This window comes from Haliotis rufescens, unplaced genomic scaffold, assembly GCF_023055435.1.
Source record: "Haliotis rufescens isolate VD_foot unplaced genomic scaffold, xgHalRufe1.0.p SCAF_14, whole genome shotgun sequence".
Lineage (NCBI taxonomy): Eukaryota > Metazoa > Mollusca > Gastropoda > Lepetellida > Haliotidae > Haliotis > Haliotis rufescens.
In genome coordinates, this window is record NW_025963824.1 from 1533627 (window position 1) to 1556089 (window position 22463).

A 22463-nucleotide genomic window follows, 5' to 3' on the forward strand; every position below is an offset into this window, starting at 1 on the left:
TGATTGCATGGTGTCATCGCAAATTTAACTTCAGTTGCCTGACATTACACTCCCATGACATAAAAAAACCAGGAAATCCATAATAAAGCATATTCAAATGAGAAATGTCAGACAAACGACTGCTTGTTTGACAAAGTTACTAAGAATAAAGCTTCCTTCATAGAGCCTTCTGATGTATGTCATTGTCTCCTCTCATGTGCAGTGAACTTGATATAACAATGACTCCAATATGTCGAGAAAGGTTAAGCATGTCCTTTCCTAACGATAGCACCCATCTCCCACGCATTTTGCAGAAAAAAAGTGTAAAGTCTGGTTATTCTCTGGCGTTGAATTTGTTTACATTATTCAGCGTTGTTTAGATCAGTCACCATTGAGCTCATGACTTGGTTTTATAATTTGGAAATGTAAATAGAAAGCAGTTTGTTTAGCTTTTCAATCAAGGCAACATTGGTATGCAAGATATGTTATTGATGTCAGCTTCTTTATCATGAGCAACACAACGTTTCGGGGTATATGCTTACTCCTTCATCAGGTGAATGAATGCCATGAGGCAGAGAGCATTTATTATCCAAAACTGGCTCCCACAGGATATATCGCTTGATCTAATCCTAGCGATATCTCCTGTGGGAGATGCTCTCTGCCTACACTGTTGATATCGCTTCAATGAAATTACATCACAATGCTTTGCAGACCATTGTGACGCCACCGGTTACCATGACGTCACAATCAAATGACATCACTAATGGCTCTGCTACTGAAGCTGTCAGCATTACTATTTACACTGAAAACACTGCTAATTACTGTCTACAAATTACAAAAGTGGGAAGAATAAATGATAAATAAAATCTTACACAAGTGTCTTTTGATATCAAATATATCAACACGAGTTGATAAAAGTCGAAAAAATCCCTATTTTGATCGCATCATAAGATCTCGATATTTTTCTTGTGAACAACTGCCTTGCCTTTACATGTGTTTGTGACGGTTGACACTGGTGGGGAAAGATACATACACCTTTTCGCGAACACCTGGTATCATCACTATTTTATAGTGATTCATAAATAAATGCCAATCGTACAATCGACAACACTGAAAGGGAATCATACAATCGTGAACATGGACATGGTTTTATCTACCACCATGAATCATGTCATTAGCTCTTATATGTTTTTATCTTGTTGCAAACGACGCATTCGCAATTTGATCACAGACCCTGCATTAAAGCAACAGCAGAGACCTTGTTCTTGTGTATTATGCGAAGAATGAGACCCCTTCCGATTGCACGTTGAAGTTGCATGGTAAAAGCGTTAGGTTTGGGAAACTAAACTATTTCATCTCTGGCAGTCATGTTCAAAGTTTATGACTCTTGTGACGACCGATGATAGCATGAATATTTTATGACCCCTTACTATTCTTGAGTGAGTGTATATTATTTGCATACTTGCTGCGTATTTACCCGTTCTGTGAGCAGTTATCAAAACGCAAAATGTCAGCCCAGGAGATATGTGGACAATGTAAATGTAAACATACGAATAGATGGATAGCATGCCACGATATGACTGTGCGTGTTTGTCAACCTGGCTGCAATCTTATTATCAAGCATAGTTAAGTTATATACTGGTTTCGAATGTATCAGTAATAAAGGGTTCTTGTTTACGTAGTTCTTAAATCTGGCCCATTCCATTTTGCTTGAATAAGACTTAAAAAAACATAATCTCACCTTTATCTTGGCGGTCTTTATCCTTTCGTAAATCAATAATGCAATTATCATATGATCCCCCATCTGGCTCTGTAGTGGGATCTCTCTTTTTTATCCTGAGGTCAAAAAAGTTTAGCTCTTCTGTACAGCTTCCATCAGAAATTATTTTTGAATCTTTGATGGTCTGTTCATTTTCCACGCCACCTTCTACTACGCCAGCTACAGTGGAGTCCACGACAACACCGTCTTCAACTCCTGTGATCTGTTTCGGGTGCCGATCTTCACCCCTGCTATCACAGCCATCAGGATGATCATTTTGGCCAAGGATACATATATCGCTTCCAACCACGGTCTGTTTGTTTCGTAGTCCCCCTTTCACCTTGCCAAATACACTTGAATTCTTTACATATCCCCTTTTTAAGCCTGTTATGTTGATCTGGCCTTCTATGGCATCATTTGGTCTTTCAAACATCTCCTTTAGTGGCTTGACAAAGCTTGATTTAGACACTGCATGTGCACGGGTGACTCCATCTGGAGTCACACTGTTTTGCAAACGGGTTATCAGTTCAGGGACACTGTTCTGTCGATTTTCCAGTTCGCTTGCCATCATATGTGAAATATATGTATCAGGTTATGAACAGACAATCGGAGGTTGATGCTTGACGTTCTCCTGTAAAGCAGAGGTTACACGTTGTTACTTGAAGTATAAATAGTATCATGTGTCAATGCATCCTGTTTCAGACATATGGTAGTGACTCAGTAAACTCCTATATATCCCAGATGTTTTGATGTATGACATAGGAATATTGAAGGTCCATTTCATTTGCTGTAAAATGAAAGTCAAAAAGCACATGTCTTGGATATGAAATGTGATAAAGATGCAAAGGAGTGCTTTATTCACTTTGTTTGGGGGTTCCCAATATATTGACACAAACTGATTTTGTCTTTGTTTCGGAAAACCAAAAAAGCAATATTTGGTTTCATAACTGATCGACGGTCAGGGTCAGATATGTAAAGACATTTACTGATAGTCAAACGAAATATATATGCCTCATACCGAACTCAAGATTTTTGGACACATGACGTTATGTTTGTCATGTTTGTCAAATAAAGAATGATAAACTAGCCAGCCTCGTTATTCACATTCTTAAAAGAATAACAAAACCAACTTTCCCTACAGAAACGTATGCAGCTCAATCTTGATTTGGCTCATCAAAACTTCAATCAAAACTTCATGTAAAAACATGTCAGATTGGTTGTGAAGGAATGCGGTACTACAAGAATCAAGCTCGCATTGTGCACCCTTTGAGTGTAACACTGTAAAGGAAAGGCAAATTTTATATATTTTTCAAAATTGCTAATTAGGTATTAAGTATAAACATCCATGTAATTTCTTGATATTCCGGTAAGTGTTATTGGTATATGTGAAACACAATGAAAACCATGATATAATGTATGTAGGTCATCGATGCACCTTCAGGCAAGGTGGATATTGTGTTTGATCAGATGTCAACTTGGACCCTATAATGATAGCCTCATCCATAGAATACCGGAAGCTGCAGACAGAGAAACATCAATGGCATAAAAAAATATGGTGTTTATATGCTATATTCAAAGTTGGGCTTTGCATTTTCAGACACAACATGACAATGCGGAAGACCGGTTGGAACAACAGTGCTTCCGTTAGCTGAGGTACTGACTGAGGCCCGGATGGTATCCCACAAGGTGGTATATTCAGCGTTGACTGTTCAGGCGATACATTTGCCTTCTTTAGTTAGAATAGTATTTGACTTCGAAACAAAATTGATTATTCTAATTTTATATCATATCTGCACAATTTCAAATAGTATGCCTTGTCAAAACCTTTGTAGACTGTTGTTTTAACAATAACTAGTAAGTTGATTGTGATTTATCATCCAAAACTGGCTCCCACAGGAGATATCACTTGGATAAGATCAAGCAATATCATCACTGTAGATATCGCTACAATGAAATTGCATCACAATGCGTTGCAGACCATTGTGACGTCACTGACATGACAATCAAATGACATCACTGATGGCTCTGCTACTGAAGCTGTTAGCAGTACTTTTTTACACTGAAGACACTGCTAATTACTGTCTACAAACTGAAGAAGAAGTTGGAAGAATGATATTGGATGATAAATACAATTTCACAATCGTGTCTTTTGATATCAAATATATCAACCCTTGTTGATAAACGTGACAAAAATACTCAGCAAGCCTCGGAATCTTTCCACTTTTATCAATTCGTGTTGATATATTTTATATCAAAAGACTCTCGGGTGTGATTCTCTATATTTATTACAGTCCATCAATACAGTTATCCGATTTTGGTTAGCTGCCAGGTGGTGTTTGTCTCCATTAATACCTGTGTGACATTGTAACCATCTGTGCCTCAACATATCAAAGGTTTTACTGATAAAATTGTAAGCATGCTATGTACAAGCATACCACCAGCTGGCTCGCCGTAATATAGCGAGGTAGATACTAAAACGTCACCCCAAGGAACATTGCATGAAAAGATGTCATTTAATTATCTCACTTATTTTTGTCAAAGTTACTAAAATTTAACATTACCTTGTCCGTAAAAATGAAATTTGATGTTAAAAAACAAAGCAGATGACAATAAAGGTAATGCCCAAACGTATCACGGCAACGGCCATGGTAGCCCAATGCACGTGAGTTCCGTGCAAATTGAAATGCACATACGTTCGCCCATTTCCTGCCCTATAAAAATTCACCCAGATAGGATAACATTCATTCATTATTGAATTGCTACCACATTCCAAGATTGACAAGAAATCAGCAACACAAAGCTCTTGGACGATTGCAAGCTGGACAGACTGCCCTGCAAGTAGACAATGCATTTCAAGTCCACATAAGGACCATATACAGGCTCCAGCAACAGTATCAGACCACCTACACTACAGATGACCGACCACGTAGTGGAAGACCAAGGGTCACCACCCAACGTCAGGATGGGACACGGTGCGTCGACGATTGACTCCTCAAATGTCACAGGCCACACCGAGGACCCATTTTGACACCCCATCATCACCGGAACCGTCTTCAGTGGGAAATGAGTACCAGCATTAGCACCACCAGCAGTGGAAAACAGTCCTCTTGTCAGACGAGAGACGTTCCTGTATCTCAACAGCAGATGGCAGAGAGAGTGTGGTGACGACGCAATGGGGAACGTTATTCGGATGTTTGTGTTGTTGAGAGAGACTCGTGGGGCGGTCTGAGCATCATGGTGTGGGGTGGAATTGGTCTTGCACAGAGGGACGACCCTGTGGTCTTCCGGAACATCGGTCCAGGGAGAGGCAATGGTGTCACAGCAGCTCGGTACATTGATCAAGTCTTGAGACCACACTTCATACCTCATTTAGCAAGTGGCCGCAACCACGACTTTCAGCATGGTTACGCCCGTGCCTACACTGCCAGATCAACAAGAGACTTCCTCCAGCAGAATGGCATCAGAACCATGCAGTGGCCTGCCCTCAGTCCTCAGTCCTAGTTTAAATCCCACTGTGCACCAGTTGGACGAGATTCAAAGACGGCTGAATGACAATGGCTTCAGCCGTCCATGAATCTCATCCAACCAAGGCTTACAACTGCAGCTGAACTGTGTCAGGCGTTCCTCGGGCGTCAGGTGCCTGTGGCCTTCATCAATCGCTTCATCCATTTCATGTATTGATGTTGCACGGCAGTCATCAATGCACATGGCAGGCACACAAGATACCAACTTGTGATGCCATTTTCTCAGAGACTAGTGTTGTGTTTAACTTTAAGAACATTTGACACTTTTCATCTTTTCAATATGTCTCAAAGTATGTTTACAGTGTTCGGACAAATAAGGATTCTCATATATCTATGCATGGTGACGTTTCTTTTGCGGTTCAGTATATATAATATGCACATGCACAAATTTTCTTATAACAAATGTTATTCTTTTTAACCATTTTTATGTACATAGGTAAATGTCTTTTTTAAATATATGGACAGGTTTTTAATAATACAATCATTTCTGGTAGATAGAAAACTGATAAATTTTGGGACAGATGTTGCACATGGTAATATTTTTGAATTATATTTTCTCTACTGCTTTTACTGGACAAATTAAGAAAAGATTGTATTCATTTTCTATTTCATAGCGGTTACATTTCATACATACGCTAAACGATGACTCTGCGGTTATATGAAATCGAGTTTTCTGTACATGTAGATTATGGCTTAACAGAATAAACATAAACATCTCTTTCACATGCTAAAGTATGTACTTTTCTGGTTCGAGTTGTGATTTATAAGATGAATAAACATCAAGGAAAGAAGAATTTGTGATTTTGTAATGCCAGTTTTGAAATTCTACATCTTTACATCGTTGTTTGAATATAACAATGAAGCATTTCATATCGCTGACAACTACACATATGAAAACCCAGTTTGAAACAATAATGGTCTTATATAAGGAACCCTGTTAGTCTGACCATTTTCGTCAAATGCTTTTAACATATGGTAACAGGCATACGAATACAGTTTTCCTCAGATAACCACCCTTTCAAACACTATGACTTTTGTCTTATCTAAATTAACATCAAGGCCCCATCTGTCACAAAAAGAGTATATAGTTTTCTCTGCAGTCCAAATACACTATCATCAATAAGAGTGACATCATCAGCAAATAATAATAACATGATTTCATCAAAATTATCTTTCACAAATATGCCTCTCATCCCAATAATCTCCATTTTACGTACAAACGCGTTCATAAAAAAGTATAAAAACAACAGAACTTAACATGCACCCTTGTCTAACACCACTCGTGGTGCTAAAAAGACTTGTTTTCACATCTTCAACCCTTGCACATGCTTTTATATTTTAATTCATATTTCTAAGGATAATAAACATTTTACCATGACCACCTCTGTTTAATAACACATATAACAACTTATTGCCTCTACATAGTCGAAGGCTTTTCTAAAGTCTATGAAAGAGGCATAAAATCGGTGGTTTGATTTTCTAAGATATTTCTGACACACGGATTGTGTTTGTTTGTTTGTTGTTTTACTCTGCACTCAGCAATATTCCAGCTATATGACGGTGGTCTGTAAATAATCGAGTCTGGATCAGAGAATCCAGTGATTGACATCATGAGCTTTGATCCACACAATTGGGATATGAAGACATGCATCAACCAAGTCAGCGAGCCTGACCACCCGATCCCGTTAGTTGCCTTTTACGACAAGCGTAGTCACCTTTTTCGGTTGCTGAAAACCTATTCTGACCCGGAATCTTCACAGGTACACACAGGTTGTGAGCGTGTCTTGTCTTGTTTGCTGTCTTGTCTTCACCTCTAAGGCCCAGCATGTGGTGGAGGAGTCCGGCTCTGGTCTATCGTGTCTCCAATGTGTAGTCTTCTCCCACTTGTAGGGTTTAATTCTTCTTTAACCCCTCTCTAGCATTTGAAAACACCCTGGGTTTGTCTTTGTAAGAGAGGAATTTGCATATAAAAGGTTTTGATTTATATTAGCTCCTTGGCCGGTGTGCGCGTTCAATAGGAATTGAATCTGCATCCTCGATGTCTTAAAGATCCTCCAAAAAGGTTTGCACTAATTCCTCCGTCTGATCCCAAGTTTCACCCGGAGACCCTTCAATGCATTGTGATGTTACTTCTGTGCCTAGCCTAATCAACACTATCCTCTAACTCTGTCACACATTTCTTCAGTTCAATATTTTCTGATTTCAGTTGATAGAATTCCTCATTGAATTCAGATTTCACATTACCAAACATTTTGTTCACCACTGAAATTTCCAACCTGATACTTTTAAAATATCCGCTACATTTTCCTGGGAATGATCACTACCGTCATTCAAAGCTCAAGGATCCAGACAACTTCAGCTGACCACAATTGTGATGAGATTTGTGTAAGTAATGTTATTTATTTTATACATACCCGTTCCGCATTGTTGATGCCATTCGACTCGTTTTGTGTCGAAATGACGTCACACTATTAACAACATCAAAGCTGAAGAATGTTTACACTATTGTGGTTTTCTAAGTCTGCGGTCGTCATCAGTGCGTTTTTCGAAAAGTGTGTCACAACTCGTGGCAGAATTCTGACACTCATTTCCTAAAATCAGTGTGACACACATCCTCCTATTATAATCTCTATGTCTTCTGCCATGATATAATACAAAACGTCACCGCTAGAGAATAACAATTCTTGATTGAAACTGATGCCAAAGGGCAACACAGTGGTGAAAACTTTGTAAATGGGCCAAAGAAAATCGGTGATCGCACCAAGTGTTCCCAAAATGGGTAAGTGTCCTTTTCCTCTGGTAGCACCTGCAATTTACACAATATGCACACAAAGTGTGTTTTCCCTGAAGTTGGGAAGCAGTACTCCTGCCATGTGACAGAGGTTTCTAAACAGCTTAGTCAAACAAGTGATCGATTGACCAGAAAATCCAATGACACGATAGCGAGTTTACGGATTGTGTTAAATAGAAACATGAAATGCTTGATATTGTTGTAGTGCAAAACATTTCAATATATTTATTTAAAATAATGCAAACCATTTTAAAACTTATTCAACATTTCATTTATCTAAGTACCTAACCAGTTCAATATGTTTCCAAGTGCACAGAAATTCTATGCCCTTTGTTTATTCATATATTCAGCAAACATTCGGCGTATCCACTCTTATCATAAGCCCCGCCGGCAGGACCCTTAATCTCCAGCGCAATCTATGAATTTCAATTAACACCTCCAGTAGTATAGACAATGACAGTTCTGGACCACTTCCACTAGAGCCAGGTTTATATACCTATACTGCCACTACAGGGGGAATCTTTTATGTCAAAATGATGATGTGATTCAACGATCGCCATGGTTCATATTACAATAATCCACAATATTAATTAAAAATGGATAACATTTGCTATAGCCTACATTTTTACTAATGTAAGCATTCGTTTAAATATTATCCAATGATAGTTTACAATCTATTTTTAATCTCCAACCAGTTCCTTGGTTTTGGCACGGAATAATTGAAACGCTTGTTGTCTCCTTCTTCATTGCGTTGTATTTGGTGAGTTCTGACAACACTAAACAAAACTCTTACTCAGATATCTTACAATCAGCCAGTGCTGTTGAAATATGATCTTCAATGCTGTTCAACTTTGTTTCGGCGAGTATCCGAATGTCATCATGTTTTAATTCTTTCTTTTGCAACTTATGAGAAATAAATTTTATCGCTATTCCTGCCAGTCCGGAGACTCCAGTCGCTACTTCCATACCAAGTACGATAGGTGCGGCAATTATAGCTACAGCTACACCGAGTCCCATGTCAGCTGTTACAAGCGCAGTGTCAACTGCATCAAGAGTATTAACAGCTCTGCGGTACATTTTATACAATCCAAGTGTAAACTCTCTCTCCTTTACTATCTGATGTTTTATATCGCTTATTTGATGTAATCAAAATCAATCAACAGTATCCATCTTTTCAGATGCTTCATTGAGCGCCGGATATAAATTAATAATGTATATTATTATATCATATAATAGTCTTTAATTGATCTTGCTTAAATGGGTTTTAAACCTTATTAAATGTATATGTAAATATATTAGTAAGAGAAATGCTTTCACTTTTATTAACTTGGACCCCCTCAAGGGTTGCAATGGGTGATACTCCCACATAAATACTACTACAATGTCGACACTCATGTTTCTTGAGCCATTTAATTGATAGACCTGGTAATATCTCAAGGCATTTACTGAACAAGACTTTAATAATAAGTGTAGAAGGATTAGGTATAGCACTCAAGTTCTGTTTTATATCATTGAATTCAGTAACCAAATTTAAACTAACATTTTTTACTGCCGGACGACTCAATAACATATGACCTGGGTATTCCAGCAGGGGAGCGACTAACACATTTTGTCGCTTTGAGGGGATATAAGCCGCAAGTAGGTTCCCAATATTTATTATCTTAGTTAATTGATGTCCCTTACCCGTCATCATATATGGTGGGGCAATGATGATATTCAGTAGTCACTCGATTTTTTCTTCGACATTAGTGCATTTATTATCAACATTGCGAGTAAAATTGTATGAAGTGTTTTTATTGAGTCTACTAACTTCTACATCGCTTAAATCTGTGAATACAGCTTCTTTCCACTTGTTTACATTTTCTAGTAAGTGTAAAGCGTATAACTTTCCATTGGTACCAGGTTTATTGAACCCTTCTATGTCTCCAAGATCAGAAAGCGCAATAACATTGTCGAAGGTCCAAGGCCTGATGAATCAACCATTGTTAATAAGTACACTCAAGTTACACTCAAGTATCCTATATGTACAGGTTGATGTTTTACATCTAATTTTGAGGTCTGAAATAATACCCCGCTTTAACGTAATGATGAGAAAGATTCCATTCTTCCACTATTTTATTTTTCATCTTTGACAGGGATAGCTCTTAACAGAGTTGAAAGATTGTACTGATCTGATCAAGATGGATGCAGAATTCTTTATAGGGAACTAAATAGGGCAATTTAGCTCCATGCGATGTTTCGTTGAATTGTGTTATTGGTTTTTTTTAAGTACGAGGGGAAGAATTACACTCCTTTCTCCAGCACTTAAAATCAGCATCCAATTCGACTAATTTTGTGTGAGGCTATTTTCCAAAGGCTTTAAAATTTCATCATTGTGTGAGCATATGCTGTAATACCCCTCAGATATAGTGTTCACGTCTCCATTTATCCATATCTCATTATTACCTCTCACAGCACTTGAAGCTGTGAAGCAGTTGAATAGACTGACCATTTGTTATTCCTGGGAGTGTAACATACATATTAAATATACAAAGATGCTATATCATTACTTAAATTTGAAATCAACTTACATTACAAATCAGTCGATTTTAGTAAGTGCCTCTGGTTTTTCATTAAATTTCCTGAAATCTTTGAAAAATACAGGGTCATGGCAACTAGCAACAAAATGGTGCATGTTTGGTTCAACAATCCGATGCAGTTTTGGCAGAACGAGTTAAACTATATATCGTTCCACAACAGGATGTAGTGTATCTCTTCATGCCCCAGGATTTGAACCAAATAAGTCTCCATTACAAAAAAAACAGGTATAAATTCAGATATTAACACCGAATTAATAACGTTAACAAACACAGGTGAAATGGAAATAGTAAAACCCGAGACACCACATGTTTCACCACCAACTACTGACGCACAACCACAAGTGCCGCCACATATTGCCTCTAAAAATCAACAACACATCGATGTAAAAACAGCGCTTATAGTTGGTGGAGACTTGGCCGGTTTACTCATGATTTGGATAAATAGTCTTTAATGGATCAATACAACAGCCTAGCAATTGCTACGACCACTGCCCACAAGTTTTGACCCAGGAAACAATACTCCCTATTATACCCGGAAGTGCAGATGCGGCTTTCCCAGCGAACTTTCCCACCACCACCGGTTAACGCGAGAGTCAAAGTCGATATAATAGATCCCAACACAGTTAAAATACTGGCAATTGTTATCCACTGTTCTCTGAACAATGTTTTAAGTTTATCAGTCAGTGTAGTATAAGCGTTGAGGACTTGATCGATAGTTTCTCGAATTCAGCTGATTTGTGAAGGAAGTGCCTTTCTATTACTCAAGCCGTTTCCAGGCAGGTCAATCTTTCAGCAATGCAGCGTCTACTGATTTCATCACCCGCCTGTTCAAGTTTTGTTTTCTCATAAGCTATGTGCTGGTCGAGTTCAGATAGCCTGGCTATATCATAGATGAGTTCTCCCTGCACTGTTTGCATTGCCTTGTCAAGGCCTTGTAATTCTGTTCTATTATACTCAAAGGATGGTACAGCTATCGTAGACAAGGCTAGGGGCTTACGAGTATGAGAATTCATAAGATCAATAGCCGGATAGCTACCCAGTTTCAATATTCCTTTACAATCTATCTTAAACTTTGAATATTCACGACCAATAAGAGTTTCTTTTAATGCATCATAATAATCATCAATGGCTGGTTTCAAAAGTTCATCGTTGAGATTCATAAAGCTGGTTTCATCAGAACCCACTTCGATTGTACTAGTATCAGTTAGGATATCTAGATTAATATCATCCATTTGTATGTTAAACATAAGGTTACATAGTTTAAGTATAAACAATGTCTTCAAGGTACAGACGCACGTTAAACCCGCAACGTAGACTTCAGGATCCATTAGGGGTTAAAGCAATTTGTCAGTCTGTAACTATAAGTGATAATCTAAGCACCATTGATCAGAATCAAACACTTCTGGTTCACTTTCCTAATCTAGGCGCTCACGATGTGTTAGTTCCAGGAACTGCCCGACTATCATTTACAGTTATGTTGACTTCTATCCACACTAACAGAGAGCTCATTCAGAACATAGGTCGTGGGATTAAGAAAATTGCGATTAAAATTAATAGTAATGAAATTTTGAGCATTGACGACAGTGATATATACTTCTGTTACATGGATCTCTGAAGAACGGTTAAAGAATGGGAAAAATTACAGTACCAAGGTATTTGTAATCAGAACACATTGAGACTGTGTGGGTTCTGATACTGGTGATAATACCATCATAGAAGATAAGGCCGTAGCTGATGCACTTGGTAACAGATTCTATATTCCTCTTGACTTTGAATTACTAGATAGTCACATGCCCTTCTATCAAGCATCCCTAAGCGATAGGTTAGAATACGAACTCACTTTTAATGACTACAGCGGAGTAATCAAAGCTACCGAAGATGCTAGTTATTCTTTTGACAATATCTCGCTGGAGAATGATATGATAACAGATCCTGAATTAGCCAGACAAATTCGTAACCAGTATACCGGAAGTTTACCACCAGGAACAAAAGAGATACGATGTGGAATATTAATCTATGCGTCCCCGCTAGATCATTGAAGGGTATTCTAATGTTGTTCAAGGACCCCCTTGGAGCATTTGCAAGAGATACGTTCTACAACGGCGTTCTACAACCCCAAGATTATAAAAGTAAAATTGACTATCAAGGGCGTGCCTAATAAACAATGACCAACAATGACCACCTAAACGGCAGTGGGTGGTAAATAGAAAATGCCAGTGAGGGTGTTACTGTACAGATAACGAAGTGCAGGAAGCAGCTGGTAAATTAAACATATATTTGTACATGATTATGGACGCACAACTTAATATACAGAATGGAAGATTCGTGCAAGCGATCTATTAATAACCTTTTACCTAAAGAACCAAACTGCGTTATCATCTGCGGGCAAACGTGTTGCTTTTATCCTAGATATTTTACAAAGTCATTATCGGGATGTTTTCACCTATATCATTATTCTGTGGCCGACTATAAACGTTAATAAAACATACCTATCGCGAGATTGGGTAATGGATGATCCTGGGGTGTACAAAGTTGATCCGGGTGATCTCTTACAAGACTATTTACGAGTATGTCATGAAAAATACAAAGGAGAACCAACCCTTTTCATAATCGATGACTGCAGTGCGAGTAAAGACCTTAGCAAAAATAAACATATACTTTCATATTAAGCATTCTCCGGTCGGCATATGGAACATAGCGTTTAGGTACTTACTCAGAAATACAACTCTGTCCTGAAAGATCTCAAAGAGCAGACCAAATGGGTAGCGCTGTTTCATTGCAAAGACCGATATTCATTTGAGGAATGTCTACGCGAAAATGATGGTATTCCACCAAGCTCAAGCGAGATAAAGTCAGAAAACTGTTAGCGGAAATGAAGCACCATAAACTCATATTACAAAAAGATCAACCAGCTGCTTATGCAATTGCTTTGCAAAAATATAGCAATAATAGCAACTGCTGAGCAAAATATATAGCAAATACAGCAAAATTTAGCAAAAATATAGCAAAGATACGATAAATTGGACATTAGCAGTTATTATGTAATAATGTGGTTTGAAATACTCATTCTTTCACAACAGTTTATTATTTCGGGTTGTATTGGATATGCAATATTTTATTATATAAGAATTAAATATCTCCTTTGGTATTACATTATGGAATGCGACAAACTTATCGAACAACTCCTCCAAGATGAGCCAGAACCTATTGTAGATACATCTATAGATAAACATAGAGAAAGACTCACGGCTTTGGTAGCTGTTGAATAATGTTCCCAATATTTGGGGGGGAAATTATAACATCGAAAAAATTGATAACATGACCGACGAAAAAATGAGATATATTTTACACGCGTTACGAGTCTAGACTGGGAGCTACAGAGCTATGTTTTTTTAAGACTGGAGAAGAGAAAACACCACCAGTTAAGCCCTCATGTAATGTTATAAAAGCATGACTACTCCAGTTACAGACGGTAAAATGTTGGTAAACGTAAAGTATCATTCAGCGTTGGTCATGGCTTGGCCATTGGCTATGTCCGTATAGCTAAAATGATTACTAAGCCACACCACCTAAGATAGATTTTAATGGTTATGATATCGGTATGATCGTTCTCGATATAGGACTAGCAATGGCAACAAAATATATGCTCATCAAACAAGGGCTTATCCCAGAAGACATAATGAAGTAATTAAACATTTGAATATTTTATAAACATAGTATTATTGAACATAGTTCAAAACATCATGGCATCAATTGTGATGATGGTTGGTGAAGCTATTGTTAATGCTCTAGCAATTTTGGGGAGTAATTTTTTATTTTCTAGTTTGAGAGGAGAGGAGCAAAAAAGACATAATAAAGCATTAGAACAACTCGAAGCAGCCCTGTCACAATGGGCCAGACAGAGGATGTTGAGATTAGTTTTTATTAATGATGAACTGCGTAAGCAAAGACATTCAATTCAAACATTTAAGGATGTTGAATCTGCCATGCACAAAAACTTCCTTGTTATAGTTTTTGGGTTGACTGGTGTTTCCATATTTAGGTAAGTTATTATGCATAAGCTATGATTCAACTGCTCAACAGTGGAGATGTGATTTGCATTTAGACAAATGATATGATAGATGTCTAACCATGAATCTGTGCATGTGTACACTCATGTGGAAACAAATTCAATGCAACCTGCTTTGCCTTCGTATATACTGCGGTATACATGCCTATTACATCAGACAGGGAAATAAAAATTATACATGTTCTGTATGTGGGATTGGGGTCAAAGGTCGTTATTGTTTATGTAAGAAACACAGTGCTGATAGGGTCAGGAAGCAGACTATTTATGCTAGGAAGAGAGATTACATCAATGAGAGGAATAGGTTGGGGAGAATACGTATTTAGATATATGAAAAACAACCATTTAGAGATTTGACTCATTTTTCATATATACCCTTTAATCACAATGTTTTTTTGTCAGAGAGCTGAAGGCTTTGGCAAACAACGTGATCTACATGCTTATTCTCGAATGTGAAAAGCTGAATTAATTGAGTTACTGAAAATTAATAAAAATCAACCAGATGATGGTGATAAAAATCAACCAGATGATGAGTTAAGATTTGTAACCACAGACAGTGTTGGTAAAAAACCTAGGAGGTTGGAAGATGGATATTAATTCCAACATGAATCTGATACTATAAGCACATCATTAGATGCATCAATTCAACTGATACAAGAAACTTTAGATCGTTGGTCTAATAGAGGTTCGGGTTGGGTTGTGGATAAAATCAATAGTTTATATCTAGATATAGCAAATCATATGACTTTCAAAGGTTGATCTGATAGAGATTTACCCCTGTATTGTAAGAAGAAAAAAGCTATAGTTAGTGTAATAAATAAAGGCGATAGTTGTTTAAGAATTACAATAAGATCTGCATTGTTCCCCACAGACAAACATCCAGAGAGACATTCGAGCTATCACGAAAACAATGGACTCAACTTTGATGGTATAGATGAACATATGCCAATCTCACAAATAGATAAGGTGAAAAAGCAAAATAATTTAGGTATAAATGTTTTTGGACATTCTTCTAAAGGAATTGTTATACACAGGATAAACTCCGCCCTTGAACATATTCCCAGAATCACTAGGAATTATGTGATCAAACAAAACATGATGGAAAGAAGTATTTCTGCGAAAGATGCCTGCATGGGTACAGCAGACAAGATCTTTCAGAAACGAGCAAAGAATACTGCAGAGTTGTCGGACAGACTGCTATCAGGATTGATATGCCTAAAGAGGGAAAAAATATATTAAAATTTGAACATTATTGCAATCAAATGCCAGTACCATATAGAGTTGTAAGGTATGATCGGAAAACAAAGCTGCCAGTGGTTTATAGAGGTCCCGATGCAGTGGGAAAGTTTCTAGAATACCTACAAAATGAAGAGAGAATAATCAGGGAAAATTTATCACGTACGAAACCCATGTTTATGATGAGAGATGATTGGCGGGCCTATAGGAAGTCGATGATTTGTCATGTTTGTAATAAACCACTCAATGGGAATTTCGTAAGAGTTCATTGCCCTGTCACGGGTAATTATCCGGGAGCCGCGTATCACGAGTGTAACTTGAAACTAAAAATGAATTCTCAAACAATACCCATCCCCATTGCGTTTCATATCCTCATCAGGCAAGCTCTCTCAAAGACCGATGGTGGTTTATCGTGCATTCCTAACAATATGGAAAAATACGTATCATTCTCGTTGACTAAAACTATACATTATACAAGGCAGGATAAGCTAGAACTAAACAAAGTCATGGGCTTAGATTCATAGACTCCGTACAGTTTCTGTTATCTTCCCTGGACAATTTAGCTGATGCGAACAATCCCGATGACTTTGCAATAACATATCAATATACTGATCGGTTAACACAGCATTTGTTGTTGAGAAAAGGTGTATATCCTTACAAATATATGGATGATTGGTCTAGATTCAACGAATTACCATTTAATTACCACCCCTTGAATCATTTGATAGTAATTAACAGAATTTAAAATAACCAATGCTGATTATGAACATGCTCTGATGGTCTGGGGTAAATTAGGTTGAATTTATCACGATCTGTACTAAAAAAACGATGTACTCTTACTCGCCGATATATTCGAGATATTGAGAAAGACATGTTTAAAACAATACGTCTTGGACCCGGCATGGTACTATTGCAGTCCCGGACTATCGTGGGATGCATTGTTGAAGAAGGCCGGTGTGAAACTAAAATTATTCAACGATCACAATATGCACTTGTTTGTTGAGAAAGGATTAAGAGGTGGTATATTGATGAATGTGAAAAGGTATTCTAAGGATAAAAATAAATTAGTGGAAGGACATGATCTGAGTAAACCTGGTAAGCACATATTATATCTTGACGCCAACAACTTGTATGAATGGTCTATGAGTCAACCTGCCCCCATGGGTGGTTTTGAGTGGATCGATGTGAATGATATCAATTCCGATAAAGGATATACTAGAAGCTGACTTGGAATATCCATCAGAGTTACACGAAGATCATAACAGTTATCCGCTAGCTCCCGAAAGATTAATGGTTAATAAGGATTGGATGTTGGAATATCAACACTCCTTGATGGGCAATACTAGGTTAGCTAATGTAGAAAAACTCGTACCAAATTTGATGGATAAGACAAAATATATAGTTCACTATAGAAATATCCAGTTATATCTATCGTTAGGTATAAAACTAAAGAAAATACACAGATTCCTTAAGTTTCATCAAAGTCCTTGGATGGAGCCCTATATAAGACTGAAGACAGATTTAAGAAAGATAACTACCAGCGATTTTGAAAAGAACCTATATAAGCTCATGAATAGCTCAGTATTTGGTAAAACTATGGTGAATCTAAGGAAGCGTGTTGATGCTAAATTAGTTAGATCTAATGAGGAAGAAAGACTCAGGAAACTTATAGTCAGTCCGGATTTTAACAGAAGCAAGATATTTCATAATGACATAATGACGTTGCATATCCAGTAATATAAAATTCAACAGACCGGTGTATGTAAGTATGAGTATTCTTGACTTGTCACAACACTTAATGTATGACTTTTATTACAACAAACTTAAGAAGCAATACGGCGATAGATGCGAAGTGTTACATACCGACACAGATTCTTTGTTGATTGAAATACCGAGGATGTGTATAAAGATATGCCAGAAAAAATTGATAATCCACTGAACAGCGTAGTAAATAAAAAGGTGTTAGGTAAGATGAAGGATGAATGTGCTGGGACCCCATTATAAGAGTATGTAGGATTAAGACCTAAGATGTATTCTATAAAGAAGTCTGATAATGAAGAGATAAGAAAACCTAAGGGTGTTAAGAAGTATGTGGTAAAAAAGCATATCAAACACAAACAGTATAAAGAAGCATTATTCAAGGGTAGGACATTCAAACACGAGAAGAACACTTTAAGAAGTGTCAGTCACAGGATATATGGATTAAGAATGAACAAGACATCATTATCCCCCTTAGATACAAAAAGATTGATTGATAAGGATGGTGTAACTACCTATGCTTATGGTTATGGTGGTAATACTGTATCGCTGGGAACTATGAACGCCTGTTCTCGTACAAATGGCCTGCCCATCTTTAAGATTATAAAGAATAGGCTCTCCTTCTTTCGCAACCAACCAACTAATGTTATATGTCTGAAGAGACCAAATCAGATCGGTTGCACGGCATTGGCCTCCTCTGGCTGGTATAAATATCTTACGTTAAATCTATCTGGAAGTTTTTGTTTTATTGCCTCTCCTCGGTGTTGAAGATTCGGAAGTCAGAGATTTCATTTTAAGTGCATTGGATGGTTTCTTCATGATTAATCACGTTAATTCATTATTCAGCGCTGATACAACAGCTGATAATCGTGTCAACCATTCGGTTGATCTTAATCATTCCGATTTCATTCTAATCCCACACTGACATCCAAACAAACATTCTGCTAACGTCCTGTTAAATCTTTCAACGATAGCTTGACTACAGTGGGCCTCTTTTTCACCATGCCTGATTTCGACATTTTACTTTGTTAATTTAGTTACTGATCCCATAAACTCGCGACCAGGATCTACTTGAAATAGCTTGAGCCTAATTGGTCCGCGTTTATCATTTTGCAACAAAAGGGTGAGGATTTTTTTAATGACTCAGCATAACTGACTAATGCTATTTAGTTTATGATGAGACTTTGAGACTACCAACAAACACATCAACCCAGTTTAATATTTGACGTCAAGGCATTCATTGCTGTTTCTTTTTAATCCACATACTATGTCTTCCCGTATTCTTGTTCTGCATCACTGCTGAATTTTGTCTTCTTTAGTTCAAAACTGAACTCTCTGGTAAAGCAATGGTAAGTAAAAGGTAATATCGCCATCGTAACATTGCAAATTTTGATGATGGAGTGGTTATCGATGCTGCTTACTTAATTCTACTTCCTGTAGTCTATATGCCACTGTGCCTAAATAACACTCCTTATACCTTAATATTCAAATTTGACTGGTCAGGCAAGAAGGCCATATTTAGGTCAATATAGAATAGACTGATCAGCTTTTAATCATTGGTCAATACACATTTCTTCGGGATGTGCATATATTGTAATCCTATCTAGTGTTTTCTACTTATATCATCAAGAAGGATCACCTTGTAAGTAAGCCTGGCATTCAACCAGGAGACGCACACGATCTTTTCAGATGTACATTTGATACAAAAGAGACTTTATGTCACGAAAATGTAACTAAAATTTATTTCAGTTTGTTTTGAAACATCTACCAGTAAGAAAGTTCTTAAAATACTTACGTAATGACTCGTCTGACTTTGTCGCCGTGCCTGCCTATCGATTTGATCCTGTCTGCCCGTATCCAGACTGTTTACACAACACAGTTGCTATGCAACGTCAACATTCAATTGTTATATGAAGGGTTATGTGTTATGACAACGCACCGTGTTGTGTCAAACTGACATGTCAGATTTAAGATTTGAATAATGTAAACAGTATGTTATGGACCCAATTTATTCCGAAACAAATTCCTACAAACACATCATAGCACCAACGGTATAAAATATAAATACGTCTTTCTTACGAACAACTGTTTTCTCAATGGATATATCAGTTTTCATTCAGACCAGGAAGAGGTGTCAGAACAGGTTAAAAGCTATTGATTGTGCGTGCAAAGTCTTGCGAATGCGGAATAATGGACACCTGATCATGAATAATACAGGACACCGTCGCGTGGCTTCTGAATAGATTGTCCCACAAAACAGATACCAGAGGCCAAAACAGTGGTGAAAACTTTAAATGGGCTAAACGAAATCAGTGATCACACCAGGTGGTTGCGAAATAGAGTATGGCATGATGATATGAAAGCTAGTGATGAGAAATGTTACGGTTATTGATACTTACTTCACTATTCTCAGATTTTGACACTCTGACGTTTACCAGTATGAGTTACAATTGTTATCGTACTCTTTAAAAACATCTGCTTACCATTTTCTATTTTCAATTAAAACTTGACGATGAGTTCAGTTAACATTGTTTTCATATATTTCTTCTTTGAATTTAAGGAGTCTTCTTTGCTTAATGTTGGCATATACATGTTGACAACTCGAGTTGCATTTGTACAAACCATGCATAGCAAAGTTAAGTCTGTCTTTGCTTCTAGTTGCAGAAGTTGAAAGAGCTTTACCCAATGTTCAAAAACGCCTCAATCAAGTCTTTATTGTTTCATATTCCTCATAAGAATCATTGTTTAAATTAAAAATTACCTGGAATGGACTCTTCACTGTTCTCGTTCAAAAGATCCAATATAATAACGCTCATTGTGCAAATAAATTTAAATAGTCAATGCAAGAGAACATTACGCTGAAACAGATTCCATTTTGCGTAAAGGGGGAAATAGCTGTGAAGGGGCCACTGAAAATCAGTGACGACACCACCGCAAAAGAGCCTTTTTGTTCATCTTGCCAGTAGATCAATTATTCATTCATCTTTATTCGACAATCACAAATCAATATTAATTTCAGGGAGATAATTGACTTATGTCTCAGGATATGAAAAAGGCACAGGTTATTTTGATAAATTAATGAATATATTTCCAGATTTGTGTAACACGCAGTTGATTGGACGATTCCGACTATATCATGTGCATGTGTGCACGCATTTCTATCAAATTGTGATCATACAATACTCTTTGCATATACGCATCATTGCTTTTGTGTAACGACAGCTTATTTGACATAACCTGTTTTGCTTTTCTTGTGTATAGTATCGTTGTCAGACATGATCCGGGTGTTTATTTCACTTCAAGCTCTTGTCAACAGGTGGAGAATGTTATCAGGTAAAAATGGAGCTGGAGATCAAAAAATGTGCCGAATAGAGACTTATATTCCAGTCAGGACACCTACATACAGTTTTTACCCTCCCTGTACCGCCTCACGTAGACAGTTACACACCAGTCAGGACAGCTACAGACAGTATCCACCTCCCTGTACCGCTTCGAAAAGAGAGTTATATTCCAGTCAGGACACCTACATACAGTTTTTACCCTCCCTGTACCGCCTCACGTAGACAGTTATACACCAGTCAGGACACCTAAAGACAAACAGTACCCCCCTCCCTGTACCGCCTCGAGTAAACAGTTATACTCAAGTCATGACAGCTACATACAAACAGTATCCCTCTCCCTGTACCGCCTTGAGTAAACAGTTATACACCAGTCAGGACAGCTACAGACAGTATCCACCTCTCTGTATCGCCTCGAGTAAACAGTTATACACCTATCAGGATGTCTACTGACAGTATCCACCTCCCTGTACCGCCTCGAGTAAACAGTTATACACCAGTCTGGACAGCTACAGACAAACAGTATCCCTCTCCCTGTACCGCCTCGAGTAGACAGTTATACTCAAGTCATGACAGCTACAGACAGCATCCACCTCCCTGTGCCGCCTCGAGTAAACAGTGATACACCAGTGAGGACAGCTACATACAGTATCCACCTCTCTGTACCGCCTCGAGTAAACAGTTATACTCAAGTCATAACAGCTACATACAAACAGTATCCCTCTCCCTGTACCGCCTCGAGTAAACAGTGATACACCAGTCAGGACAGCTAAAGACAGCATCCACCTCCCTGTGCCGCCTCGAGTAAACAGTGATACACCAGTCAGGACAGCTACAGACAGTATCCCTCTCCCTATACCGCCTCGAGTAGACTGTTATACTCAAGTCATGACAGCTACAGACAGCATCCACCTCTCTGTACCGCCTCGAATAGAGAGTTATATTAGAGTCAGGACACCTACATATAGTTTCACCCTCCCTGTGCCGCCTCAAATAGAGAGTTATATTAGAGTCAGGACTGCTACAGACAAACAGTACGCCCCTCCCCGTACCGCCTCGAGTAGACAGTTATATACCAGTAAGGACACCTAAAGACAAACAGTACCCCCCTCCCTGTACCGCCTCGAGTAGACAGTTATACGCGAATCACGACAGCTGCAGACAGTACCCCGGCCTTGCTTCGACAGTCATACACCAGTCAGGACATCGACTGACGGTATTTCCCTCCCTGTACCGCCTCGAGTAGACAGTTATACACCTATCAGGATGTCCTGGCCGCTTTAGACAAACAGTATCCAGCCCCCTGTACCGCCTTGAGTAGGCAGCTATATTCCAGTCTAGAATATCTACTGACAGTACCCCTCTCCATGTACCGCCTCGAGTAGACAGTCTTACACCAGTTAGGTTAACCACACACAGTAATCCCCTCCCTG

The 22463-nt window shown here is 38.1% G+C and overlaps 1 protein-coding gene across 1 annotated transcript in view; it reads right to left on the minus strand.

Moving 5' to 3' along the window:
• LOC124122353 overlaps positions 1-22463 on the minus strand; it is a 42383-nt gene that overhangs the window by 16871 nt on the left and 3049 nt on the right. Inside the window, exon 2 of the mRNA XM_048395546.1 lies at positions 1721-2369. Coding sequence (XP_048251503.1) covers positions 1721-2309 — 589 coding nt within the window. The 5' untranslated portion in view covers positions 2310-2369. The remainder of the gene's footprint in view (positions 1-1720; positions 2370-22463) is intronic.